Source organism: Drosophila navojoa, chromosome 2 (genome assembly GCF_054131105.1).
Source record: "Drosophila navojoa isolate 15081-1374.11 chromosome 2, UAZ_NAV_1.0, whole genome shotgun sequence".
Lineage (NCBI taxonomy): Eukaryota > Metazoa > Arthropoda > Insecta > Diptera > Drosophilidae > Drosophila > Drosophila navojoa.
Window position 1 is genome coordinate 23861102 of NC_142890.1, and position 27789 is coordinate 23888890.

The following is a 27789-nucleotide window of genomic DNA, read 5'->3' on the forward strand; positions in this document are numbered from 1 at the left end:
AGTTCAGGACAGACGTAATAAGCAGTTAAATTATTTGAAAACAAGAATAAGCATATAAAGTCACTCTTACACAAAATAAATTACAGATAAATATTAAAAATTATAAACCTTATTTTATATTCTTTTAAGTATTATGGTAAATTAAAAAAAAATATATAAATATAAATCATTTATATACTTCTGTAACCGCATACAATCAACCAACTATCTATTATGTGAACAAGCAATTCAACACTGAGCAGTGCAAGCAGTGCAAAGCAGTTCATAAATTAAAGTCTTGTATGTATGTTTACCAGAGGCTAGCGATATTTAAAACCCAATATGAATAAAATAATATAAAATTTAAATACAAAATTTATTAAGAATTAAGATTTTAACGACAAGTCAGCTGATCTACTAGGCCGCACTCATGATTTATTCAGCTGGCGAGATTTATAGGCAAGGAAAAAGCAATCCCTATAAGCTGAACCAGCTTAGATTATATTTCCTGCTTTAAGTCCGTACCGACTTCTACAGCAATGACGAAAGAAACGCAATTAAACTGGATAAGCGACATCCAGCCCGAGCACCGCTGAGAAAACCACTCAAGAAAGTGGCCGCCACTGCTGCCAGCGGAAGTAAGTTAAGCTGGCAAGCATATATTCAATTAGGTGTTTGTTTCTGAGACAAATTGATTAATTTGCCAGTGGAAGCTGCCCATAGCTGCCCTGACAACAGGCAAACAATATAAATACACTAAGAACTCTGCACTGCGGCAACAGTCGGTGTAGAACCAGTTTTCAGCAAACAAACCCGCCGCCAACGCCGAGTCTTCGCTCTGCCAACGAACCCACCCACGTACGCGCTTAAGCCGACAAATCGTTTCCAGATCTTAAGATCGAACTACCGGTGAGTGTCGAGTGCTGTTGCTGTGCCGTGTACGTCACCAGAGCAATTAGCCAAAACAAAAAGCTGTTGTCCGCTCAAGTGGCACGCCCACAAAACGTCTGTGACGTAGCCGCTACACTTAGCACTCAATTCACATTACTCATACGTACGGCGCGTGTTAGCAATTAGCTCGAAAATAACAATAATAATAATGGTAACAAAACTGTCTAAGTTGCATAAAATTAACATAACTTGATATTTTCCCACGATTTACATAGTTGACAGGCTAATATATGATTTTGTTTGCGCTCAAACTGTGTACAAAAGTGTAAACAAAACAAAGTTTCAACAAAATTCCGCATGTTGATGCTTGGATGCTCTTACAGAAATAAACGAACTATAAAAGATATTGATGAGGAGCTTAGGAAATATTTATGGCTAAGCTAGTACGATGAGGCATACAAAAACTGCATTAGAGAGTAAAGAGAATCTATTTATTAAGCAATTCATTGAGAGATTGACTGCATGACTTGCATAGCTTTCGGCATAGCCGGAGTACCCTCTGGAAGGGTAATGGAAGTGACGCTACCGTTGACAAGCTGCCAGACAGCGTGTAGCCGCTGGCTGGCTATCGTGCTAAACCAGTCGCTGGCATCGTGTCCGGTTGGAACAAAAGAATTTCACGCATTTTATTGGGGCGTAACTTATTCGTATTGGCGCCAGCGCCAACACCCGCTGGCATCTGGACTAGCCGGCTCTCCCAACTCTGTTCTACGTTGTAAGCTTTAAGCTGCAGTCATTTATTAATTAATGAGCGATCGGTTGATCGGCCGATCGCTGATTGGGCAGCCAACAACTACAACTGGTCCGCATTCGATTTGCATTAAATACAGTTTTTAACACACGACAACGGCTGCAGTTGGGCTCTGGCCGATTCCATGACACTTCCTGCTGTTACTTTCCGTGCGATTCTCTCAGCTTTCTTTCCCAAAGTCGGTGAAGTTTTTTTTGTTTTTTTGTTGTCACTATTTGCTCTTGAGACTGGGGATTTTTGTGCCAACTCACCCTCAAGTATTTAGCTGAACGTTTACTTTTGTTTGGAATGAATTTGAATAGATGAAATTTCGACGTATTTTATTTTTAGTTTATTTCCACAATAGCTTAAAACGCACTTTTAGAATTTATTTTTTTATATCGCCCATTTACATATTCTAATGTTAGACGATAAATATTTTGATTGTTATTAAAATGCCTTTTAATCGATTGACCACGCGACTCCCATACATTAGGCTCTGCCGGTTGCTGCCAGCATTTAGTATGAGATCAATATGTATTCTAATATATATCAAATACATATATACATATTGTAATTTACATAGAGAACATCAAGCGAATTGGCATTTTATTGAATTTGTTTTGAAGTAGTTCTTCTTCTTCTTCATCTTTCTGACGTTCGGCGAGCTCTGTGAGACCGGCTTGAAGCGTTGTTGTAGCCGCTGCCGTTGCCGTTGCCGTTCAGACTTCTTGACGTTGTTAAGCTTTCGCATCTGTGTTTGGGTCGCCTATAAAATAAGAAGAGACAAACGTGCGTTTAATTATTTCAACAACGCACTTGGCGGACAACGGTCGCAGCGCTGTACTCTACCATAAGCCAAAACACTCTTGAATCGTATATTTATCTAAATAGATTGATATATATTTAACTATTTGCTTGACTTAGATCTTGACCTTTATCAGCCATGTGCAGCAACAAGACTCTACTCCTGGCTAGCATTGCGTTGGCCGCTCTCTGCCTGCTGCAGTTCGGAGAGGCGTTACCGTCGATTGGGCACTATGGCAAGCGATTTGGTAAGTCTTGAGTGGTTGGGGTAGTCATACGTTGGAGGTTAATTCATCTTCTTGATTTGTAGATCCCATGGGTGGCATTGATTTCATACAGATTTGCCTCAACAATTGCGCACAGTGCAAGAAAATGTTCGGAGACTATTTCCAGGGCCAGACCTGTGCCGAGTCCTGCCTCAAGTTTAAGGGCAAAGCGATTCCCGATTGCGAAGATATCGGCTCTATAGCGCCGTTTCTGAACGCGCTCGAGTAGAGCTTTCAAAGATGGCTCTGCCGCGTATTAACAGTTTATTTATATGTATATGTGTATGTGTGTGCGCTCATTTATCGCCTGTGACTCAGACGCGTTTTTTGGGTCAATGCGATGCGATGCGATGCGATGCGGTTCGATGCGATGTGATGCGATGCTTAACACGATCTTGGCTGATGAATACCACGACGACGATGACACGACGACGACACTGAAACTGGCGCTTACTATACGATTAAATGGCTTTAACACAATACTTACCTAGAGTTTCCGGCAAATCTCAGCATGGGTTTGCCGCACAACACGTAACCGATGAAGTTCCTATAGCACCTACTTATATGCATACTTATACTTAATAGTCTTAACCAGCATTAAACAATTACAAGAATTTGAACAAATATTAACTCTGTTTTTATTTTATTTAAATCTTAGATTTTGCATATACAAAACTTACAAACGAAATATCCGTATGGTTTAACTTTATTTATTCAAGGCCTTGCGTGTCATGACGACCTTCCTCGTTTCTTTTCTTTACTTTTTTCACTTACCCTGTATTTTTGCTATTTTTAAAAATAATACATATATACAAAAAATGTATGGATAATGCATGGAAATGTTGGAAATCACTATGGAAAATGGCAGTGTGAACCTACAACTGACTGGCTTTAGGATGTATCAGAGCGAAGATTGCGTGGCAGCGGGAGAGAAGACTAGCTGAAGAGACTAAGCGATAGTGGAAGACGTGAAGAGTATCCAAAGAGTCGAGAGAGAAAGAGAGTGGAAAACTAAATGTTGTAGATGTGTGGGGTTTCTTCTTTGCCAAGGGTGTAGAGAGACGTCCAAAATGGTGTACAGAAATGGATTGTATAAAATGATGTTTACTTTCTAAAGTTGAGCAACGTTTCGGGTATTTCGTTGATGTAGTTCTAAGAGTAGAAAGAATATACATTATTAAATATATTTATATAATGAAATTCGACTGGCTTACATAGACAGACGGGTCCAGGCCTTGGTTGCCGAAGTCGGCCCACTTGCTCAAATCGATGGAGGGTATGATGCCGCTCTTGCAGGGCACGCGAGGATTGCTATGGATTAGAGGAAAGTTATCCCACATAACATCAGATCAGCTGAGATCAGCATTTATTAACTTACATTTCGTGATCTGGCAGAACCATGGGATATATCTGTACGGTATCGATCAAGTCGGTGTTGTCGCAAATCAAACGGGAGAGTTTGGCCTTGCGTATCTCTTGCAGCTGCTCGGGCGTAAAGGACGAGGGCTGGTTGGGCAGCTCGTACCAGAATCGATCGCCGCGCCGCAAGTAGCTCATTTGGGTGGCGATGATGCAAGCAAACGTGGGTCCCAGCATGGAGCCTGGTAGCGACTTCTCCGACACGCCGCCAGACCAGAGATCGATATCAGCCGGATGTCTAAGTGGGCGGAGCGAATGATTCACGAGTAACACCCAGCAATATAATCAACTACTTACTCGAATATACTGCCATAGCGCAGAACAGTCTCGTTCGGCATGGAGCCGTACATCTCGTCCCAGGTGTTGGATGTGGGCAGGCCACAGAATTTGCGGAACTCCATGTAGCCGGGTATGCCGAATTCGCGTCCACGCTGCATGTTGAACGAGACCAGGTCCATGCCGAAGCGTGCGCCCTCCTTCTTGAAGAGATGATTGGTGACCTCTTGGGTAATCGAGTCGTCCATGGCCTGCGCCACCTGATTCATCAGACCCATAAAGTACTCGTCGAGCACGCCGGCTCTATACAGATCGTATGGACGTCGAATCAGGTCCGACAAGCGCTTCGAGGCGATGAACTTGTGAGCCTTGGACCAGCGCTCCACGGCGGTGGGCAGCAGGGAGTGACCGAAGCGGAAAGCAGCGCCTGCGAACGAATCAATGATGCCTGGATTGACATTCGGATCATAGCCATCCCAGTAGCCGTCCTTCTGCAATACCAGGCCAAACTTCTCCATCACTTCTTTGCCCAGCAGGATGGGCAGGAACTCGTTGTAGGTGACATGCTGCACGATGGCAATGTTGATGCGGCGCGCCTCCTGGAACAGCGTCTCGTCATCCCAGTGGCGGTTGATCTGGGCCAGGCCCGTGGCCAGACGATTGTGCTCCCGCGCCATCAGCGTGTGCATGCAGGTCAGCACTAGCTGCTCATTGACTCGGATCTCTCCGCCCTCGAAGCAGTACATGCTCTTGTTGGGCCGCGTGCAGCCCTCGTCGGGTATGTCCAGCTTGAGCGGCAGCAAGTCCTTCAGGCCGTACTCCTGGAAAACGGGATTCATGCGCATCAGGCCGCCGTAGCCGGTGCGCAGCTTGCGTGCAAACGACTCCTTAACGCCATACACAGTGTTCGCATCAATCACACCGGTCAAGGTATTGAACTGCTGACGAGAGCCTGGAAGGCAGGGCATGAGTATTAATCATCGGGCCATTACTGGGCTTAACTTACCCAAGCGACAGCCGGGCCTGGGTGAGGGGAAGCCGCGCACGAAGTCAATGCACTTGACATTAAAGAGCCGATAGAAGTAGTCGTCGTCGGGGATGCGTATCTCGTTGCAATATGGATGCTTCTTGTGCAGCGGCCGCTTGCAGCACTCCTCCGGATCGTTGCGATTGATGGGATCTGTAATGAGAGCGAATCGGATTCTATTCAACTGTACAATGCGCACAGGTCGAGCGACCTACCCAGAGGCGTGCCAGTCAGCGTAAAGTCGTGATCCATGAACTGGCCCCAGGCAATGACCATAACGGTGCCTGCGTGATCATGATACCCATCGTCTGGGTGCATTGTGCGCGAGACCACACGTGAGTAGGGCAATTCGCGACCGGTTACCGAAATGCGCGGCGCATTGATGCCGTCCGCATAGAGTGGACCGATCAGACGCTGAAACGGCGCGTTCGCCGCGCCCCAGGTGGGATGCTCAATGTTGTTGCACAGCCCGTCGAAGCGACGGTATTTGCCCGGCCGGCACTCGACGCCCGCAAAGAACGGCGGACAGACCTCACGGATCAGTGTCTTCGACGTGTCTATGGTGGGCAGACCCTTCTCGATTTCCTCATAGGACAGGCCATAGCTGCAAGAGAAAACGCCAAATCAGTTCCATGCCAACTATGGCTAAATGCTGACAAATTATAGCCAACTATATATATATTCGCTGCGGATATCGCCCAACTTGGCGTTTTCCTGTCGCGCCAGCTGCTTAGCCCGTGCGGTTCTCCATTGAGCTCTGTTATTTTTCAATCTTGTCAGAGAATTGCAAAACGATGGAATTAGCCCGACTCGCAAGCGGCAGGCAATTAACGCGCTTTTGGCCCGGCTTACCGAGACAGACTCTGATGCTGATATTTGAGATTTGACGTCGCCATCAATGACAGAAAAGAAAAACAAAATTGAAGCCAGTTGCCGTTTTTAATGGAATCGGACAGCGAGGCCTGTGGTCCGTGAATTAAACGCGTCTTATCTTGTAACTAATGCAGCGCAGAGTGCTGGAAAGCTCTGCGGCGGCTGCAATATAAATTACCATCCGGCACTTCCTCAAGTGCATGGGAAAGTGAGAAAAACGGCACTGGGAAGGGCGCCAAAGGTAGGCCAGAGCTATTGTTGCTGCCTCTGGCAGATGTGAAGTCAAAGAAGAAAACAAAAGGCAAAAGTAAAAAGAAAACAACATTTTACAGTCAATTGGGCTGGCAGTTAAGCAGACTGAAGGTCCATAAATTAGAGCAACTGAGGAAATGGCCAGAAAAACTTGAGGCTATTAAAAGGAAACCTTTCAGCAGAGCGTTAAAACCTTTCGAAAAGGCATTACAAAATAACAGATCTCGAATTGGGTGGGATAGATAATGGCAGACGGCTAAGGTAATTTTTTCACTGTTATTTATTGTTTAAAAATTTGAATTTTTTGGTAAAACCCCAAATAGTAATTGTTAATCAAAAACTGTATATTATAGCCGCGACTTAAGTCTTTGAACTCAGCGGTGCATTTCCCCAATAAAGCTCGCAGCTGGAGCTGGAAATTTGAGCACACCTCTGAGAGTCTGAACAATGAGCAATAATGATATTGAATAAATTGATTCCAGACAGTATTATTAATAATATCTCTGTTAGCATAAACTCGCCATTCTAATCCTTCAGTTTATGTCATCGACTTGAATACAAATTACTTCACATATATGTGGAGCTGAGGCTGTATAATCATAGGATTATACAACTACAACTGCAGCTGCAGCTGCTGCGACTGATGATCCTCGAAGCCAAGCTTTGCATTCATATTAGACGAGCAGGAGCGCAGGGGGTGGAGGCTGGCCAAAAAAGAAAGTCAAGCTGCAACTGCGAAGCGGCTGCTGTGACCAACTGACTCGGCAGCACGATTACCCACAAGCGACAGTTGGCCAACTGCAAACTGCAAACTGCAAACTGAAAAACTGGTAATACTTTGTTGCATCCTCAGCTGGCTTCTGCTTGCCAGGGGGGGCAGCCACTCGCGCACTCTCACTGCGGCTGCCATCCCGAACAGACGACGCATTGCATAATTCGCGTTTGTTTACATTTTGCGCAGCGAGCAAAAGAAAAAAAAAAACATATTTTTGGAAGCAGGTTAAAAAAAATGCAGTTGCGCCAGTTTGAAGACGTCTGACTGTTTGCAGTTGCCCCATCGACAGCTTAGCTACAGGTGGCCAAGTGGCCATCAGTCAAAGCCACCGACAGCGACGACGACAGCAAATTTGGCATTGCAATTAGCATTTGCATGTGCCAAACTTTCAAATTTCAAATTCATCTGAGGCTGCAGAACCTTGAGAGCAGGCGCAGCACCAGTTCAGTTCAGTTCAGTTCAGTTCAGCTCAGTTCCAGCTTTAAGCTCATACATATTTATGACTACAGGCGGTCTGGACGGAGCTCAGCCACAGCCACAGCCACAGCATCAGCAGCACGAGCACGACTTAAGTGCCATGTCATGCGTTATTTGGCAATCGTTTATTGGGGCTGTGGGCGTGTCAGGCGCAACTTTCAAATGCGTTTAGCATTTATTAACGTAACATTTACTTACGTGCGAGCCAACTGTATGGATATGTCGAGCAGTAGCTCGCCCACGGTGGCCAGCTCCTCGGGCTTCCAATCGGACTTGGGCTCGGCCACACCTGCAAAAGTGTATCATACATATACATATGTCTAAATGCCGATGTGTGTGGGCAATGTGGTGCCTCTACTTACGTATACGCTTGCGGGCATCTGCGTAGGCCGCATTGATGGCATCGTAGGTAATGCAAGTGCCCGCGCCCGTGTTGTAGGGATTTCTGCAATGACAAAGGCAATGGATTCGATTCGATTATTGAATGCTATTGACAATCTCAGACAATTTGTCGCTATCACATGCTAACCACGCACACAAAACACTCAACCACCACCACCACCACCACACCGTCTGCACTGGGTCTGATAATCGAGTTATTGACAGGCGAGCGACTCGAGCAGCAGGCCAGATGTCGCTAGCCGAGCAGGAAACGGAAATATTGGCCACAGTCAACTGCGCCACTCGGCCGAGGCAACATGGAGCAGGCACGCAGCCAGTTGAGGCGCATTTTGTGGACGCATCGCGGCGCCGACTCGAGTGCCACCATGCAGCAGCTGTGGCAGCAGCACTGCTCGGCCTCTGGGTGCAGCCAAAAGCTGCTCAGGCTGACCAAAATCTTGTTACTATGCGTGCTGGCCGTATATTTCTTGAATTACTACCGAACGGAGCTGCAGGGACAGGTGATGGCATATGCGCTGAATTATTGGATATATATTCTCCTAGAAATAATTTTTATTTTCCTTTACTTTACTTTACTTATATAATGCACTTACAGCGCTGTGCTCTAGCACTGCCACGCCCACTGCGCTATGCGCTGCGCCCGCCCGAACGCTGTGACTTTTGTGCGAATATTCAAAGTGTGCCACGCCTTAGCAATCTGACGCCCGCCCAATTCGAGGCGGAGTACGCATACAGTGGAGCACCCGTCATAGTCACGGATGCCATGCACAACTGGACAGCCACAACGGTGAGTGGGCTAACGAACTGATACGACTCTCCGCTTGGCTTATGCGCTTTGCATTCAGCTCTTTGACTACTGGTACTTTCGGGATGTCTATCGCAAGGCGAAGCGCAAGGAGCGCATACGCGACTGCCAGTTTCTGCCGTACAAGACGGGCTTTCGGGACATCTACGAGGCCTTGGACATGACGCGGGCACGCGTCAACCTGGAGCCGAACGAGTCGCCGTGGTACTTCGGCTGGAGCAACTGCCATGCGGAGACGGCCGAGGAGTTTCGTCGACACTATGGCAGGCCCTACTTCCTGCCCGAGCGCTCGGAGAACAATGCAGTCGATTGGTTTTTCATTGGCACCGCCGGGCTGGGCGCCCAAATGCATGTGAGTAAGGCAACAAACTCTCCCTCCATCTCTCTCTCTTCATTCCTCCACTACCGCCAGATTGACAATGTGCGCTTGCCGTCGTGGCAGGCCCAGCTGGCGGGCAGCAAGCGCTGGCTCCTGGTGCCGCCGCCCGAATGCTACTTTCAATGCAAGCGCTTCGATGTGGTGGTGCAGCAGGGAGATATAAGTGAGTATCGACTGCAATTATAGTGCTGCCCATGTGATTGCCAGACAATTGTTTTGCAGTCGTTCTCGATACCAACCGATGGTATCATCAGACATTTGTGCAGCCCGGCGCCATCAGCCTAACCATTGGCGCCGAATATGACTAACTCCAGCCGAATTCGAATTCGAATTCCAATTCGAATTCGAGTTCGAGTTCGAATGCGAGGTGGGTTGCTCCGAACAGGAAACAAAATGCAGCCGCAGCAGATACCGCATCTCGGGGCATAAATAAATAAGCTAAACTCCAACTCCAACTCCAACTGTAACAGTAACAGTAACAACTTAACTTAACATTTAACATTGCATTGCGTTTGTAGCCGGTTTGTTAATTAAATGCCAAAACACGCAAATTTCTCGTCTCGCGACTCACTCGCAAAAGAGGGGCACAGCGACTTCCTCAAATGGAGCGACATGTAAAACGCGTGTCAGGTGACAACGATACATGTTAACAATGCGTAAGTATTAAATAATTACAAAAACAACAACTAGCAGCACCCAAGACATTGCCCAGACACGCAATGCAAAATCCATTTAAGCAATAGACGACATTCTTCACAAACGCGCAGATATATCTCGAGTGCAGCACTTGCAGCTGAACAGTCTAATTATATTTAACCGAGATATGTAGCATATGTATATCATGGGAAGAGACACACTCTCACAGAGCTTCACTATTCATGCTACTTTACCGAATTACTAAATTTGCATTCTGTATTTGTAGTAGAGCAACAGTCTTTCAACACAATGATACCTCTTGAATAGTCCGCATACAGTTGCTTTTAATAGTCACAGTAAACAGATGTACAGTTACAAATTATTTGTGTATTTACAATCAATTCCGTTGCAAAGGGTTGTTAGAGTTATAGTATAGCTCAAAGGATTCTTAGATTCTCAAGAGCCTCGAGCAATCCCTAGTTTGCCTCCGGCATTTGCCCGCATGAAACTGAATCCAATCTGAGTGAAAGAATGCGTATTAGGCAATTAGCAAATCTGAAGGATTTTTGTTTGTCAATCTTTTTGCTTACCGTCTTTCGTGACGCACTGTTGTCTGCTCAAAGCGCAGCTATTGGAAAATGTGCACCTGCTGAGCAATCGACCGCGTGCCCAAATGGCGCAAACGGGCTTGTAGTCCTGGGTGCATATCGTTGGGCAGTTTCGCCTCGGTCTACTGGCACTGGAAAGCGCACAGATGCCGACGACGATAAGCAAGAGGAGAGTCGCAGATTTCATGTTGAATGTAGTTGCTTGAAGACGAAAGGTACTTCTATAATTTCCCTAGATTCGACTCTGGTTTATATACAGCTCAAGAGCTCTAGAGCTGGATGATACAATGTTGCATATTCTATTCATTGAAAAGAATGAAACACATGCGAACTGTGCTATTTTGGGTTTTGTTTATGAAGAATACAATATTCATTGGTTGTCCATACACCAATTTGACAATATATTGTCAAAATTAAATGCTACACTTGTAGGCTTTTATTGTGCCGTCAAGTTATTGACCTCGACTTCGACTTTATGTGAAAGCAGAGTCATGTGATAACAGATGCACTGCTTGGCGGCAGTTGAAAACAATTTAAATAAATATTCTTATACTTATATATTTATTAAAAATGTATGGAATGTGTAATATTTTTAGTCAGACAGCCAAAATTGTCAAGTTAATCTTCCTACTAATTTCGTAGGAAGTCCGAATAATATGTAAGCTTTGAAAGAAATTCATCGATTCGCTGAAAGTCTATCAATACAAATGTTAAATATCTCTCTAAGTATGATCTTGCTTAAAAATAAATCCTTAATTTCAGACATTGCGCCATCTATATTCATATATTTATTATAAACAATAAAGATTATTTCGCAAGCAGTTCAATAACTGAAAATCAAAACCTAGCTGAATACTCTATTGTCAAAAGATTACAAAAATAACTCCTTTCAGTGCAAAAAAAAAAAAAAAAAAAAAAAAAAAAAATCTAAGTCGACATTAAATATTATCCCATTGATATTTACAATTAATGCCATTCAATTGTGTTCAGGCATGAACATATGAATATACGATGATCGTATACATGCCTCCGACGCACTCAGCGACTAGCAGGTAGTGCGCTGTGATAGCGATAAGGGCCACATGTACGGACTGCATAAATATACAAATGAAGACCAACCCTTGCAACCCCAGAGTCAGATTACGAAGGAGACGCGCGCTGAGCCTTACAAACTCAGCGATAGGATAAGAATAGCTAATAGACCAACGCGGAGTCTTACACACTCAGCGATAAGATAAGAATATGTAATAGCCCAATGCTGAGCCTTACACACTCAGCAATAGATACATTAGATTTAAGGGTTGAAATTATACATGAGTCTGGGTATATAAACCCAGGCTCAGAATAATAAAGATCAATACGAAACTAAACAACATCATAGTAAAGTGTATTCGTTCATGGTCCTTCGAGCCGGAGGAAGTATTTTTAATACTTCAATGCAGCCCACAAGGAAAAGTGTTTGTGTTTAGTACAAAGTGAAGTGCTAAATAATAGTAGATTTGTGCATTGGCTTACCAACCCAAGCTGTGAGTCGAGGCACAGCAAGATCAACCTAGTGATCAAAACAAAAAAACCTCCAACGGGAAAAGCCAATGGATCTACAATAAACACACAACTGTGTCGTCAACCATCAATATTTAACAAGAAATATTTGATGGCATAATGGCAGAATTCAGGACCAAAGTTACCGATCACGCCATAGACACAGGCCAACTTCATAGCTGGGCAACGATACCGGAAACATCAACGCAAGAGATGTTTTTATTCGGTTGGTCGAGCCCAATGGTGAAGTTGCTTAACCTTTTGGGCATAAGAGTTCAAAGAGTATGGCTGCACATTGAAGAAGTGCAGGCCAAAATTGAGCTCAGCAACCAGGAGGATGCTCTAGACAGCAAAGAAACGCTAGAGTTCCTCTGGAATAAAGTCCAGTCAACGCTTACCGATTTGGAGGATAAATATGACAAGCGTGTCCATGAAATCGATGGCATAGACGCACTGGAAGTCAAAGTGTACACAGTGTCTAAAAGGCTGGAAAGAAAAATAAGTGCACTGCAAAACATAAAAGAAGACACTCCAAAGCGACAGAGACCAACACTTCCTTACTTTAATGGAAGTCCTAAGGCGTGGCCGACGTTCTTCGAGCAGTTCACCAAAATAATCCACAACAGAAAGGATATCAGCGACAAAACGAAACTGCGATACTTGCAAATGTATGTCAAAGGAGAAGATGTACAAATGATAAGCAATTTCGCAATGGGAAAAGGTAACTACAAGTTAGCGTGGGACTGTTTATGCAGACGCTACAAACGTTATTTGCCAGTGGACAAGGAACTGCTGAAGAATGATGATGAAGGCAGTATCCGAAATTACGTGAGCACCTCCGATAACAGTGACGAGGTCACCGCTGATGAGATGCTAGCATCTCAGGCAGCTTTGGATGCAATTGTGTTCAAAAAGTGGGATTTCAACCCGCCGGCAAGCCCCCACATGGGAAGATATATAACTGAATCTACAGAACAAGAAAATAAACTTCAAGTAGTAACAACAAAAACAAAGCAGGGTGAAGACAAGAGATCAATAAAGAAGATCTGGGCTCCACCAACTCCGACATTGGATTCGGAGGGCATAGAAGATGAGGACAAGAATGGAATTTCTGCCACAACTTCGACATCGACGTTGAGTATCGCTGAAGATACATCAACAGATATCCAATTGGAAGTTCGACCAATGGATGATATTTCCACAGTTGGCAGCACGACGGAAGAGCAAACTTCTGCGGAGACTGCAACAGCGGCTGGATGTGCAGCTGAAGAGAACAGCGACAATACCGACTCAAACTCTCCAGTGATGACCACAGCAGCGCTACCAACTATGGAGATTAAAACTGCAAGTACAATTACATCGGAAAGGGATTCAATTGGAAGTAGCAGCAACATTTTAAAGGAAACAACCATAATTACTACAAGCGAATCAATATCTGTTCTAAAGCATCAGGATCAAACGAAGGATATCTACCATTTGGAGGCTTTGGCTTCGGCAACAATGAAACGATTGACAACTTCCTCAACAGATGCACTCAGATATACTAATGTAACAAATGATGATACCCAAAAGCCGCGGAAGTTCCTCAAAGGGGCTCGACTTCACTTGGCATGGGAGCCGCCACCTAAGCAAAAGTCCAAGGTACTGGTGGCACACTCGGTTTATCTGGATGTCACACTCTCTGGGCCCCGCAGAATGTTCAGGCACGAACATAAGGATTGGATTGGTGATCATTTCGTCAAGAATATTAACAATTATCAAACTTGTATTTGTCCTGTATATTATTAAGATTTCCACAGACAGCAATTCCGGAAGTTACACACTTGGCCCCCCGCAGAATGTTCAGGCATGAACATATGAATATACGATGATCGTATACATGCCTCCGACGCACTCAGCGACTAGCAGGTAGTGCGCTGTGATAGCGATAAGGGCCACATGTACGGACTGCATAAATATACAAATGAAGACCAACCCTTGCAACCCCAGAGTCAGATTACGAAGGAGACGCGCGCTGAGCCTTACAAACTCAGCGATAGGATAAGAATAGCTAATAGACCAACGCGGAGTCTTACACACTCAGCGATAAGATAAGAATATGTAATAGCCCAATGCTGAGCCTTACACACTCAGCAATAGATACATTAGATTTAAGGGTTGAAATTATACATGAGTCTGGGTATATAAACCCAGGCTCAGAATAATAAAGATCAATACGAAACTAAACAACATCATAGTAAAGTGTATTCGTTCAATTGTTTGTATATGTATGCACACATAAATATAGATATATATGTACATATTTATATATATATATGAACACTTTCAAAGATAAGATAAATATCTACTGTATGGTCCATCATATAGTATAAATCTCTATATGTATGGTCGCATGTCTAACAACCATGGAATGTAAGATTTTTCAAATATTTAAAACGCATTAATTCTCCACACTAACAATACGATAAATTAGCATTTATTTACATAATACACGCCGCTGTTAACGCATTTATTATGAGCCAAACTCTCAATATATCTCGCTTAGTTAGGGTGCTCGCTAAAGACTGCATAGATTTTGAATAGTTTTCTTCTCTTTTTTTTTTCGTTGCATTTTTTTGCGTGAAAAATTTGTCAAATGCGAAATAGTGGACTGGCACTTAACTGGTCCGCCAGTTAATTTAAAAATTTATTGCTGATGGAAAGTTCAATGTGCGCATTCAATGTGAGCCAGCGGGCAGTCCGAGGTAAAGTTTTGGGCCAGCTAGAAAGTTGCTTGCATGCGGCACGCACTGGAGTCGACGTTGGGACTGGGACTTGCTATCCTGATTGGGTGGCTGTGGCACAATGAATGTGCCTCTTGTTGCACTGTGAAATGAATTCGCGTCTGCAGGTGCGCGACTGAATGCTTCCTGCTGAAAGTGAAACTGTGGTTGGCTGGCGTGGCGTATGCGTAATATTGCCAGTTGTACGCTGTGAGCTGTGAGCCGTGAGTAATTGCAAAAGCGTGTCGTAAAACGATATGCACACCATCCGAATATCAGTTATCTCTGCACGCGTAAGATTTTTGGGGCCTTGTGGCAACGCACAGAGAGCAGAGAGACGGTCGCCGGCACTACCACGCTTACGCAGACAGACGTGCGGCGACGAAATGTAGGAGGAAACTTTATAGCCGCAACAGCAACTGCAACTGCAACAGCAGCAGCAATGAAAGTGTCCCGGGTCGTGAAACCTGTATTTATCATTTAAGTAGGTTGTTGTGGCTGCAATTGTGGACTGAATATTTGCCGGCCGCATCAAGGTTCAATAGCCAAAGCGCAGTCACGTTTTGCGCCAGGCAACCTCAAATTAGCTCAACTCGCTGCTGACCCCTATATACATTCGCCATGGCCCGATCGTGCGACATTTAAAACGGTAACTGTCTGTGCCAGAGCCGCAATTTTTGTGGCGCATGGTCAGAGTTCAGGCATTGTCTCTTGGCACTTTTTTTTCAAAGTCACATTTCGAAATCGTTTGCCATCAATAGAAGAATAACAGCAGCTGCTGCTGCCGTGCCGCTGCTGCAGGTGCTTTTGGCGGCATAAGTGTTGCAACGCCATTTATTTGTATAGCTGTTGCTGCTCACTTTGCTCGTCTCTGCTGCTGCTCAGCTTGCTGCAGCCGTCGTGCGGTTTTTGCCAATAAATCTGTGGCGGCCTGTCAAGTGCCGTCAAGCAGTCGCGCTCGCATCACATGACTCTGTCTTCACATACAGCCGAAGTCGAGGTCAATAACTTGACGGCACAACAGAAGCCCACAAGTGTAGCATTTAATTCTGACAATATATTGTCAAATTGGTGTATGGACAACCAGAGCATTAAATGAAACTTGTATTCTTCATAAACAAAACCCGAAACAGCGCAGCTCGCATGTGTTTTATTCTTTTCAATGAATAGAATATGCAACAGCTCTAGAGCTCTTGAGCTGTATATAAACCAGGGTCGAATATAGGGAAATTATAGAAGTAACTTTCGTCTTCAAGCTACTACATTCAAAATGAAATCTGTGACTCTTCTCTTGCTTATCGTTGTCAGCATGTGTGCGCTTTCCAGTGCCAGTAGACCGAGGCTTGCCTGCCCAGGCGCATGCGAAAGGATCTATAAGCCCGTCTGTGCCTCCTTGAAACGCGGTCGAATAATCAGCAGGTGCACCTTTGCCAATAGATGCGAGCTGACCAAACAGCGATGCGTCAGAAATGAAAGTAAGCAATGCAACTGAAATTTAACAATCCCTCACATTTACTAACTGCTGATTGTACTTTCATTTAGATTGGGTTCGCATTTCTAATGACAAATGCAGGAAGATTACCAAGGATTGCGCGACGCTCCTGAAGTCCCCTTAAGAATCCTTTGAGCTCAAACTTCAATAGTTATTGAAACTCTGCGACGGATCTACAAAAATTCTTTTCTTTTTTCATATAAAATAAAAATTTCTATTTTGCTGTTAAATAAATACATGCACGTCATAAAAGCATATTTCGCTTACTATTTCTTATTTATTTATTTTTTTTTTTTTTTATCATATTTAAGTCATTGCAATTGAAAATGACAAGGTATGGCTTGCCTCAAATATTACGAATATACTTTGTCAGAATCTACTGCAGAGATTAGCATAAAACCTCTTGTCTTGAAATGTAATATATAAATGCTTCTGAATATCCTTACATTTTATTTATATATATAATTTTCCCTTTACTTTTCAAATTTAAGTTTCCCCTCTACCAAAAATTAAAAAAATATTTAATAATTGATAATACAGTTTTACTGTCAGGCGCTTTTAATCTACATCTCTCTTTTCTTTTAGGTCTGAGATGGTCTAAAAAGTAATTTATTTATAGCTGTATTCCCTCTAGTATAAATTTTAGTGTCTACTGCTAATGGAGCTGTTGCTACAGACAGGCCCAAGCCAGTCCTGCCCCACAGCAGATCCAATCACTCAGCGAGCCTTTGGCAACTGTCACTGCAGTTGACTTTGCGGCGGTTGCCCGCTGCGTTGCTCGCTCCAATCGTCAGGCCCAGACACGAGCTGAAGACTCGCTCCCAGGCGTGCAACAGTTGCCCCTGTTGCCCATTTGGCAAGACAAACAGTTTCAACACGCCGCCACGTTGTTGTCGCTGCTGCTAGTGCAGCTGTTAATGATTAGCTCAAAGCCAACTGTCGCCATCGTTGTCGTTGTCATTGTTGTTGTTGTTGTTGTTGTCGTAGGTGTAGAGTATCGACAGGGCGTGCATGTTGCCCCTGCTGTAGCCGCCGTCAAGATTTATGACTGACAGCTAGGTTTTTGTCGTTTTTGGTGTCAACGTTCAAATATTTGCTCGCAAACGTAACCCAGAATGCCACTTGAGCATTTTCTATTTGTACTTACAGCGTGCCGCGAAACAAATTTACATTGTAGTCGTAGACGGAGGAGCGACCCGGTCCGGCCAGCAGCAGGGCGCACTCCGAGCCATGCGGGGACTGCAGCTGTGCGCCAAATTGATGATATTGCGACTGGGCAGCACTGAACAGGCTCAGCACAAGTATTCTGCAAATAGAGACAAGAATTAGGCACATTTATTGGCAACTAGCAGACTTGCATGGGATTGACTTAAAGGGAAAGTAATGTTGGCTTAGAATTTGCCGATTATAGGCCTATAGCGTGGCCTATTCAACAGCAACAACAACAGTTACAGTGAACAACAGCTATTGAATTGCTGGCAGTGTAACGAATTTGAATTTCATTGTCTCTGTCGGTCGATTGCTGTGTGCCACATTCGGCGGCGTCTGGCCGCTTGACAGCCACAGGCAGCCTTGCTTTTATTGAGTCCAATTTATGACTTGTGGCACGTGTTGACGTTATTGGCTTGTTAGCCCATTGTCAACTCCACAGAGCCAAGCACTTAAACATATTTTCGGTCAATTGTTAATGGTTTTTTATAAGTTTCGATTGTAAATGCCAGCAGCAGCAGCAGCAGCAGTGAAAGTGCCCTGGCATCTGGTCAAGTTTCATTTATGATCTATTGCCTTTGGTCTTTTTTTTTTCTTCTTTTTCTTATTTTGATGAAAAGAGCTGCTTAGGGCATATCGCACTGTTTCGCTCTTCGGTATTGTGTAAGCGCAATGAAACGCACTTAAGTCCTTTCACTTTCCACTTCGCATTCAATTTGTTGGCCTGTACTGGGGCTTTCTTTCTTTCTTTCTTGCCAAGTGGCCATGCACAAGAAACAAGTGTATCCCATTTCAGAGCAGCCCATTGATGCCGCCGCGTAATCTGAGCAACTTTGTGGCAAGTGCACTGCCCCCAGCAATGCAGATTAACTATCATATATGCCCAGCTCGAAGTACAATTGTTAAATGATTTCGAAAATCGGCTATATATGTGTGTGATGCCCTGTGGAGCTTTCAGACCCATTAGATCTTAAATCTGAATGAATGTGTACTCTGTATCTGTATCTATTTCCTTAAAGCAATTATCATGCAGGTCTAGATATTTGTCATATGAGTTCTATAAGAAGTATGTATGTGTACTGCCATAGTTATTCAAGGATAATAGGGATGATGGTAGGGAATTCCATGTTCATCCTTGAATGGAACTAACAATTTTAATATTTAACAGATACATTGTTATTAATTTCTTGAAAAGGAACTTTATTTATATTCCATAAACATAATTAATTTATCAATATTCCTTTTGAATTACAACAATTCTTGTTTACACATTATTACAGAACTGTCAAAATATTTTAAAAATATATTTATTTATATATACATATGTATATACAAATAAACTTAAGCTCAAGGCTTCTCCGTATCATATGTTTAATCAGTTTGGAATATTAAATTTCTTCACATTCTTCAGTTGATTTACTTGTAAACATTTAACTTGGCCAGCCTACGCTCGCACATATTTCAGTTAACATTTAGCCATTGTGAGAGACTCCGCCCTTTCTGGCTCAACAGCTCTTCAGCGACAATCTCAAGTTGCAAAAATGAATAAAAAATGTACATAAAAGCATTTGAAAAGGTACACGAAACAAAATGGTTCAAGGCAGCATTTTGAAATCATAAGCCGTTAAATGCGAAAAGCGTGCAATGCTGGTAATTAAATGGCCAGTAAGCTGGTTACTTGGCCCGTTTGGCTTAGGAGCCGTCGAGCCAAGGCAATTAGAACGCACCAATAGGCCCCCAATAGGCGCCCACGCAGTGATTGCCTAGCTGAATTCCAATTGGACACGCCTCTCAAAAGTCGAGCTGCTGCGAGTTGATTGCATGCAGACTGCTGCTGCGTAAGTCAATTAATTGTTGCTCGCCATTGGGGCGACAGCATTTGTGAAAGGCGTTCACGCACACATAATAGCAATAATAAAAAAAATATATATAAAAAAAGAGACAAGAAAATTAAACAAAAAATAGCCAACGTCCTTCTAGCCAAGAGCCAAACAAAACGAAAATATTTTTTGCATATTCACGCAGCGTCAAGTTTTACACCTGCCCGCAAGAGCCAATTAATTTTTCGCTTTCAATGCACTCGCATACCTATCTTAAATATGCAGAGATACATACATACACACGTACATATATGTATATATATATATATATACATATATATCATATATTTATATATGCCAAACTGTGGCTGCTGCTTATCTAACGATCCAACGCATTTGCATCGCACTGAACTCGGGTCCAGCTCAGCCCCAATTTTTCTGGCAGCTGTGCGACCGTATTTGGACATGGGCCGCCACTGCTGTCCTCTTTGAGTATATGCCCAAAAATCGGGCGACCTTTTTCGTCAGCTATCTGTGCTGCAGCCAGGCTAAAGCCACAGCGAATTAGGGGCACATACGATCCGTTAACAATATCTGTCTGCTAACGATGCAGCACACTCAGTTTTCAACATTGTTAAAAACAGACAGAAATAAAAATAAATAAAATAAATGCTGTTATGTGCCCTGAAATGGAAGCTATTAATCTGCGCATATTAAAAGCGCGTCCACAGTTGACATTTGTTAATAATTTTTACCAGAGTTACGTTAATTGCCGGTTGCATTGTTGCTGTCCCATTGTTGTGGCATTGCTGGATATTGCATGATGCTGTGCATTTGCATCGCACGATGCCCGCTGCCGCCTCTCGGTTATGTCATCTCTGACTGGCTGGTTGGCTGGCATTCATGTAAGACCCAGGCACAGGCCCAGGCCTAGGGGCGCGCCAAGTGCATAGAGGACCTTTTGTTGGGCTTAATATGTGGACTCAGTTTTTGCGGCTTAAGATTGTGCTTACCACATCGCTCAGCATTGTCTTTCGGATTTGTATGCAAATTGCTCGCGCCTCTCCAATGCACGTCTCCATACAAAGTGTTGAAACGCGCATAATTTTCCCTGATTAATATAACTCAAATAGCATATGGAGGCGCATGCACAATGGGGCCTTTAAGAGCGAATGAGCTGACTAGTGAAATGCAATCTTAAGATGCAACCATCAAGAATAAGCTTAAGCGTCAAATATGTGACTTTGTCTGCTCTCATTATATATGTAAATGCGGGCATATTGGTTGGGTATATATTGTATATAGCGAAACAGTCGAAAATGCCGAAATGATTGGCAATCGACTTAGGGCTATTTATAATATTATAATATATTTTTATATATAAGATAAAAAAAATATATATATTTTAATATATATAAAATTTAATAAATATTTAAAAATACTAATTTATTTATAGATACATAATAGTGTGTTTATAACGTATTTTTAAAATAGTTAACTAAAGGTACATATGTAATAAAGTATTTCTAAGATATGTTCAAACAAGTAAGAAGAATATACGTTATACAATCATATTTTTCATTGAGCTAAGTTTGACTCTGACTTTAAATAATTAAATAAAATAAAAAAATAAATAAATAAATAATAAATAAATAAAAAAAAATAAGCTAGCTAGAGCTTTACTTTAATGCTTCTACAGTCCTATAGAGAGCTAATGAAAATTCTCTTCAATATCAAACCTTTAACAAACTTGTCAGCCAGTTTGTCACTACCAAAAACAAAAACGGTTTTGGCTAGATCATCAAGATTACAATAAAAATACTGTAGCTGAGTTCCTTTGCTTCCGGATCTATATCTATCTATCTGTATACCACTTAAATTCAGTTGCATATCTTAAATAATAAATTCATAAATAAAGCAATTAACAATTAATAAAGATTTATTTCCATTGGCGAAACATTTTCCACAGCAATTTGCAATTATAAGTAGAAATTGATTGTGTTAAAGCCACTTGACTTTGTGGTGCTTGAGATTGTGTAATAATTGGCAGTCATTCATAAATATGAAACTCTCTGAGTGGCGGGCAACGCGTTAGCTGCAATAAAAACCTAGGCATATGTAAGTGGGTCTTATTTCTATTCGGTTGCTAATGCTGAATTCATGACGTTTTAATTGCCGCATTTAGTTTTTTCCATTTTCTCAATATTGTGCAGCGGCTGCAATGTTGCGTTGGCCCATTGCTCAAGTCTAAGTGCATCTCGTTCGGCGGCCAGAATCGAGAGACTGAGACTGACTCGATCAGGCTCTGGCCACCGGCCACTGTCATGTCTTCACATCCGCTCGCCATGCGAAACGCAACTGTGAAAAACATCAAATCAATAGCGCACACATGGCGCATACTTAATAAACTGTTGGCCAATTGCAACACGAAGCGCATTTATGTGGCATTAGTGTCGCTCTTTTTTATCGACCACTTGTGCAGCGACAAACACGTTTAATAGATTCATGCAATGGGCTAATAGGCACTACTTTAAATTGACCCAAAAAAAACTATTGGCAATCGGGAACTTTTCAGTTTGGTGCACTGGAGTCGACGACGACATCTTGTGAAGGGTTTCATATATCACCCAATAGAGTTGAGTTTAGCACGCAATCACTTGGCAGCAGATAAGCATCAGACATGGCTTACGTGCAGTTTATGGACTCGAATATCGAATTCACTCGATTAGAATGTAACGCGCAGACGGCAGCTGTTGCAGCAACCCATTGATCTTTGTTACTCATACGCCGCGTTGCACAGCTGCGCAGCCCCTAATAACCAAGCAGGCGATCTGCGGCCTTATTAGCAGGCTAACGCCTTTGCAGATTTATAACTCGCCGTGTTTCGGCTAATTGCAAACAAATTGCAGTGCTTAGCGGCCATTCAAATATTGCCCGTATCTGCGGCCACTTTCAATGCCAGCATATTTATTTATTTTTTTATTTTTATGAAGTGCAAAGCTCAATGCAAAACTAGCCGAGATTCAGAGCTGCGATCGATTGTAAATGCATAAATCAAATAAAAACAACTTTTGCATTTGATGTTGAACGCTGATATCGGCCTGCCTTTTTGTCCAACTAAACTGCCTTGACTTTCTTAGCTGCGCAGTCGGTCAGTCTGCCAGTCGGTCGGTCTGTCATGCAGACATCCTCATGCGACACCTACAGCAAAATTATATGCTCACTTATGGCAACGCCTTTCGCCAGTGCTCAGCGCATTTGTTTTCAACAATTACCAAATTGTTGCATGAATTCAATAACTCAGCAATTGTTGCTTCGACTTCAAATGTCTGGCAATTGGCACATCGTCGTCGTCGTCATCATCATCATCATCATCATCAATTTGAGTACGAATGATGCAAGAGCCACTCCACTTGCTCTGCCTACAAATGAGCGGGTGATTATCGCTCAAGCATTGGTGGGTGCATTTGTATAGCAATTGGGTATTTGGATATTTGGGTATTTGGATTTGTGTATTTGGCTATTGCGTAGCGCCTCAGCATGCCAACATGCAGCATTTAGCACTGCGCTTTGTTTAAATAGTTTTCCAGCTGATTTGGGGCACTGCAACATGCTGCATAGTTTCGCTTTCAATTGCCCCATCATTTTGACAGGCGCACATGAAAAATACGAAACAAAAACCCTGCGCCGCATATTTGGGTTAGCTTGACTCTCACGATCTATAAGACTTTGTTATTGTCGATCCGTGGCGCTTCATTCTGCATCACGATCGCCGACAACTACTGCATATTAATTAATGCCGCCGGCTGGCTCTTCTCTACGCTCTTGACTGATAAGCGCAAAAAACAAAAACAAAAACAAATAAACAAACAAAAACAAAAAACTGCGTGGAATTAAAGTATGTGTACCAAGAGATCCAACAGAAACGAATTCAGACATTTCACTTTCGGTTCTCACGCTACGCCAGGCTAGCTCAGGTACTGAAATATCTAGCATACGACCCGTTGACACGAGCATATACATAACAATCACTTGTCACAGTTATTTGTAACACTTTCTCACCTCTGATTCAGCAAATTTGGCTGCTCATCTCAGAGAAGAGGAAAATTTCTACACTGTAAGCGGAATTAGCACAGACAACTGAATGAATTGCAATTTCATGGATGATTACCGAGACGTAGAAGATGTACTTGGTGTTAACTCCACACACAAGCGTTGGTTGGGGTTAGGTAAATTTATGTGGAGTCTTCGGGTCTGGCCGTTCGTTATCAACTAAGCTGCGAAGCTTGCTTAACCAGGCTATAATTTATTTCATTTGCACGCTTAACTTTCATTTGTTACGCGCCAAGCATCATTAATAGATCGTCTTTTGGCGAAAAAAAAAAATTACAATAAAATAAATAAGCAACTGCAAAAAGTCTATTAAATGTCCAGAGTAAATCAACAAATTCGAAACAAATAAATTATTATGTGGGCAGCTTGAGCATGATATTTTTTGAAAGCGAAATGATTTCGGTTAATTTAACATAATGTCGTGTATTATGGCGCATCATCAGTTGAAACACAATTTCAAAGATCTGTAAATCAAAAGTGAATGTTGGCCCAACATTCACTTTGAAAATCGAGCACTCAGCCAAAGTGCCGCAAAGCCCATCAATGTCAGGCGCCCAGTTTTTGTGTTGAAAGCAAAAACAAAACACCAAGAAATGAAACAAAACAGGCCGTCACGTGGTTAAAGGAGAGGGAGAAGACAAGGAATTGGCATTAAAGCAGTAATTGTAGCAAAGCTCAAGACCAAAAATCGACTCAAGTACAAAGCCATCACAATCCACAATCCACGGCTGCTGCGGCTGCTGATGTCTTCAATCGTCAGACCTTTTTGTTTTATGTAACACGAGTAAGAGCAGAGCTGAGCAATCGGTCAAATAAATGATACATATTGTGGGCCAGCTCTCATTAATACGCAGCGCAAGGCCTCGTTATCGCAACACCTCGATCTCCATTTGGGCGCTTTCCAATTTCCAAGCAACACGCCCACCACATATCCACATATCGACAGCCGCGATTTGTGGCTCATTCGTGTGCTGGGGGTGCAGAAAGTGCATGCAAATGATCAACCGCAAACGGTGCTGCTGCAGCCTTGACACAAATACGACGTGCAACGGCTGCGATGCGATCAGGCACTTTGATTTCTGTGCAGCTACCTGTTGGCTCTGCTCGGCTCGGCTCTGCTTGGCTCAGCTCTGCTCTCTATAGTCACAATTATGTCTTCATTTTATAACATTTGTGCGAACCGGATTTCTAGCAAGTCACGCGGCAGATGCAGCCCAGTTTCAGAGCGGGGCACGCTGAGCGAGCAGCGCCAGTTGCAGCAGCAGGAAATCAACTCGACATTGCACTTAAGGCTGCCTCCAGCCTGCCAGCCTGCCAGCCTGCCTGCCTTCTACATTTAAGGAGAAAGTAAAGTGGACAAATGCAGACGCTGTCGCAGACGTCGCAGACAGCCAACTGGTTCAACATGAATTCCAAATCAAAAAAAAGAAACAAGAAACAAGAAACGAAAATGGACAATCATTTGGACAATTGTGTAACTCGCGCTGAACTTCGACTGCAATGTTAATGACCTCGTTAACGCCCCCCGTTTTCATGGCTTGGATATATATTGTATATTGTCTGAAAGCCAATGCTAATAGTCCGTTCTATTAATTCACGCTTGGTAATAGCTATATTTTATGAATGCTGTCGGAACGCCCCGCAAATCGACACAAACGTGGCCAACAACTGACAATTTACAGCCAGGCGATAACTCAATATTGTTGCCGTAAATTATCGTTGCCCCAGACCTGTGGTTATTTCTTCTTCTGTTGGCTTAGGTGCGAGCCCAGATGCCGTTAGCCAAAGAACGAATGATGGCAAAGTGAAACGAATATCTGACTATTCGCAACCAAGCATTGACTCACAACTGACCTGGCCACGCCCACATAGGCAGACGAGTCGACTGCCTTGCATTTATGCGACAATGCGCCCCAAGCCGAAACTATTCAGCTAATAACATATGCATGAGCGTATTCAATTCCGTGTAAGCCCATATTGTTTTGCCTGGCTTACAGACTTATCTTTCAGCTTTGGCGCGGCTTAATTGCTTTTTAAATGAAACGATAGTCGAGCTGAGCTCAATTCAAGTAGGTGTGAATGACGAAACGAGGGCCGAGCAGCGGGCAGCGGGCAGCGGGCAGCGGGCAGCGGGCAGCACTAAGCCAAGAGCATGACCTGTACGCTCATTAACTAAGCCTGCTCAGCTCTGGCCTGGAGGCTGTCGCCGATGATTTGTTTGGCTGTAGGTCGCTAACAATATCATTAGTTTTGTGCGCTGCGAGCCATGATTGGCGCGTGACAAACAAAAGATGTGCAGATGTGTAGAAAGTTTTCGGAAGCCAGCAAGCTGCGGATGTACGTACTTAGTTACATAAAAAGGAAGGGAAATGACAACAGCCAGAGAAATCATGTGGCACTCTAAGCCTTTCATAGAACTCATTAGGCCAAACGACTTGAGCATGGGCCACTGGGCCGCAGACAATCGAAAAACACCGTCAACCTGAATATAAATGTGATAATCAAAACACAAACATGGCACAAGGCAGAAGTTTATTAAACAGCGTCAACAGAACGCATATAAATTTCTCCGCCGGCCGGACAGAACTTTCCAGTGCCACGGCGCAGAGAAACGGTAAAGTTTTTAACAGAAAGTTGTCATAACCCCAACAGGTAGGCACATAAAAATTACATCAAATTACTGGCATTCCCGAAACGAGCCGAGAGCTCAGACTTCTTTGATTATATATATGTAGTATTTGTGCCACACACGCTTCGAAATTAACTTGAAAAATGTGTGTGTACCAAAGCGACATGAGCCATTCATGAAAATGCAACTCATTAGTGCGCCACACAAATGGATACAAATCGCCACAACTGCCCAACAGCGGACCGTGGGGTGGGTAGCGGGGCTGGGACATACATATAACATACCTTAAAATCATTTTCTTGACGTTGGACGTTGCCACTTGGCCGCCGATCGTGGTGACTGTTAATGACTTCTTTAAATGCGTTTTTGCGTCGATTTTCGCACGCAAAGACCAAAAACTGCGAATTAATCCAATTATGGCCGGCGGAACGATAAAGTGGAACGTTGCGACAGCCCACGCAGTTTCTGATGATGGTTTTTCGTTTTATATTTATTTTTCGTTTATTTCTTTTATTTTGACTTGGCCTTAATTATTTTTTTTTTTTTTTTTTGGTTAGCCTGTTGGCTGGCCAAAGTGCAGCACTTTAGCTGCTGGCTTCAAACACGCGGCAAGTTTGTTGCCCAAGTCTTTTGTATTTGGTTCTGTTTAGGAAATGTCGAGTTAACACCGGTTTGTCACTAATTTTCATAAATTTGCTTTCAATTTAATTTATTCACTGCACTTGCTGCGTGCTGCGTTCACTGTTCAACACGCTTCAACGTTCAGCACCCAGTTAACCGTTAGCCGCTTGCTGTACCGCCACGGCGTATGTCCAACAAATAACTGAACTCGGCAGCCCAATGCTGCCACACAAAACCAAATTGCCTGCCGACTTGAATGCGGCTGCGTCAACGTCAGCGCCGTCGTCGCCAACGCCAACAGCGACAACAACATCGACAGCGACAGCAACAGCCGCAGCAACATAATACCGATAGCCACTCCAGACAACGGTCTCGATATTTGGCCAGTGCTTTTGGTTATCAGCCAAGCAGCTGCCAACAACGCCGGCAAAACAAACGCCCAACGAAGCTGGCTCTGAGCTCAACTTCGAGTCGCTGCGTCGTGTTTGAGCGCGACTTGTGCGCCAGTCGGGCTGCAGCAGCGAACATGTGTTGAGTTCACTCTCTCTCTCTCTCTCTCTCTCTCTCTCTCTCTCTCTGTGTGGTAGCTTACGGCGCAGTGGTGTATTGAGTAGAGTGCGTATTAAGTTCGTTGCCTAAGTCATTTGTACGCAACGCTCGCGACGCGCTGAGGCATTCGACTGATAAACTTGTAAATGCTATCGTAATTGTTGCCAATAAAAATTATGAAGATGACAAGCTGTTAAAAATAAACTTTAAATGATTCTCTTAACCTACTAATGTCTAAAAAATTATAAACAATATGCAAAATAGTAATACGACTATTACTTAATTATTAAATATTCTGCTCTTTTATATTAAATTTATGTTTTAATATTTTTTATATTTAATTTAATATATTTTATAATTTTATTATTTTTTTGTTATATTATTATTCAT

General features: G+C 43.2%; 5 protein-coding genes across 6 annotated transcripts; 3 read left to right on the forward strand and 2 right to left on the reverse strand.

The window, feature by feature from the left end:
* The first annotated feature begins 737 nt into the window (after positions 1-737).
* On the forward strand, positions 738-3357 carry Eh (Eclosion hormone). 2 transcript variants are annotated; one of them, XM_018101065.3, is made up of 3 exons: positions 738-888; positions 2588-2715; positions 2778-3357. In XM_018101065.3, exons 2-3 carry the CDS (start codon positions 2607-2609, stop codon positions 2960-2962), a joined length of 294 nt encoding a protein of 97 aa, XP_017956554.1. In that variant the 5' UTR covers positions 738-888; positions 2588-2606; the 3' UTR covers positions 2963-3357. The 2 variants fall into 2 exon arrangements, with proteins under 2 accessions (XP_017956554.1, XP_030246815.1); XM_030390955.2 differs by having other exon boundaries at positions 2605-2715.
* On the reverse strand, positions 3348-27079 carry cysu (peroxidase homolog). The gene is made up of 10 exons (XM_018098132.3): positions 26514-27079; positions 17606-17764; positions 8195-8277; positions 8031-8121; positions 5671-6059; positions 5435-5608; positions 4450-5380; positions 4112-4390; positions 3948-4044; positions 3348-3885 (listed from the first exon to the last, which is right to left on the reverse strand). The coding sequence occupies exons 1-10, from the start codon at positions 26522-26524 to the stop codon at positions 3838-3840; spliced, it is 2262 nt and encodes a 753-aa protein (XP_017953621.1). The 5' UTR covers positions 26525-27079; the 3' UTR covers positions 3348-3837.
* LOC108649126 (uncharacterized) lies at positions 8493-9963 on the forward strand. Its single transcript, XM_018098133.3, has 5 exons — positions 8493-8734; positions 8830-9021; positions 9080-9391; positions 9452-9581; positions 9641-9963. The coding sequence occupies exons 1-5, from the start codon at positions 8531-8533 to the stop codon at positions 9724-9726; spliced, it is 924 nt and encodes a 307-aa protein (XP_017953622.1). The 5' UTR covers positions 8493-8530; the 3' UTR covers positions 9727-9963.
* On the reverse strand, positions 10371-10902 carry LOC149092258 (vasotab-like). The gene is made up of 2 exons (XM_089256197.1): positions 10645-10902; positions 10371-10573 (listed from the first exon to the last, which is right to left on the reverse strand). Exons 1-2 carry the CDS (start codon positions 10847-10849, stop codon positions 10503-10505), a joined length of 276 nt encoding a protein of 91 aa, XP_089112323.1. The 5' UTR covers positions 10850-10902; the 3' UTR covers positions 10371-10502.
* LOC149092259 (uncharacterized) lies at positions 16188-16692 on the forward strand. The gene is made up of 2 exons (XM_089262149.1): positions 16188-16441; positions 16509-16692. The coding sequence occupies exons 1-2, from the start codon at positions 16237-16239 to the stop codon at positions 16580-16582; spliced, it is 279 nt and encodes a 92-aa protein (XP_089118275.1). The 5' UTR covers positions 16188-16236; the 3' UTR covers positions 16583-16692.
* Positions 27080-27789: the final 710 nt, after the last annotated feature.

Bases quoted from the DNA above. Each gene is read 5' to 3' on its own strand.
- Eh (XM_018101065.3), top strand. From the start codon at position 2,607: ATGTGCAGCAACAAGACTCTACTCCTGGCTAGCATTGCGTTGGCCGCT. The intron at 2,716-2,777 runs GTAAGTCTTGAG...CTTGATTTGTAG, and splicing joins GCACTATGGCAAGCGATTTG to ATCCCATGGGTGGCATTGAT.
- LOC149092259 (XM_089262149.1), top strand. From the start codon at position 16,237: ATGAAATCTGTGACTCTTCTCTTGCTTATCGTTGTCAGCATGTGTGCG. The intron at 16,442-16,508 runs GTAAGCAATGCA...ACTTTCATTTAG, and splicing joins GCGATGCGTCAGAAATGAAA to ATTGGGTTCGCATTTCTAAT.
- cysu (XM_018098132.3), bottom strand. The intron at 5,381-5,434 runs GTAAGTTAAGCC...CCTGCCTTCCAG, and splicing joins CAGGCCCGGCTGTCGCTTGG to GCTCTCGTCAGCAGTTCAAT. The intron at 4,391-4,449 runs GTAAGTAGTTGA...CCGCCCACTTAG, and splicing joins CGCTATGGCAGTATATTCGA to ACATCCGGCTGATATCGATC.
- LOC149092258 (XM_089256197.1), bottom strand. From the start codon at position 10,849: ATGAAATCTGCGACTCTCCTCTTGCTTATCGTCGTCGGCATCTGTGCG. The intron at 10,574-10,644 runs GTAAGCAAAAAG...TCTTTCACTCAG, and splicing joins ACAGTGCGTCACGAAAGACG to ATTGGATTCAGTTTCATGCG.
- LOC108649126 (XM_018098133.3), top strand. From the start codon at position 8,531: ATGGAGCAGGCACGCAGCCAGTTGAGGCGCATTTTGTGGACGCATCGC. The intron at 9,022-9,079 runs GTGAGTGGGCTA...CTTTGCATTCAG, and splicing joins ACAACTGGACAGCCACAACG to CTCTTTGACTACTGGTACTT. The intron at 9,392-9,451 runs GTGAGTAAGGCA...CACTACCGCCAG, and splicing joins GGCTGGGCGCCCAAATGCAT to ATTGACAATGTGCGCTTGCC.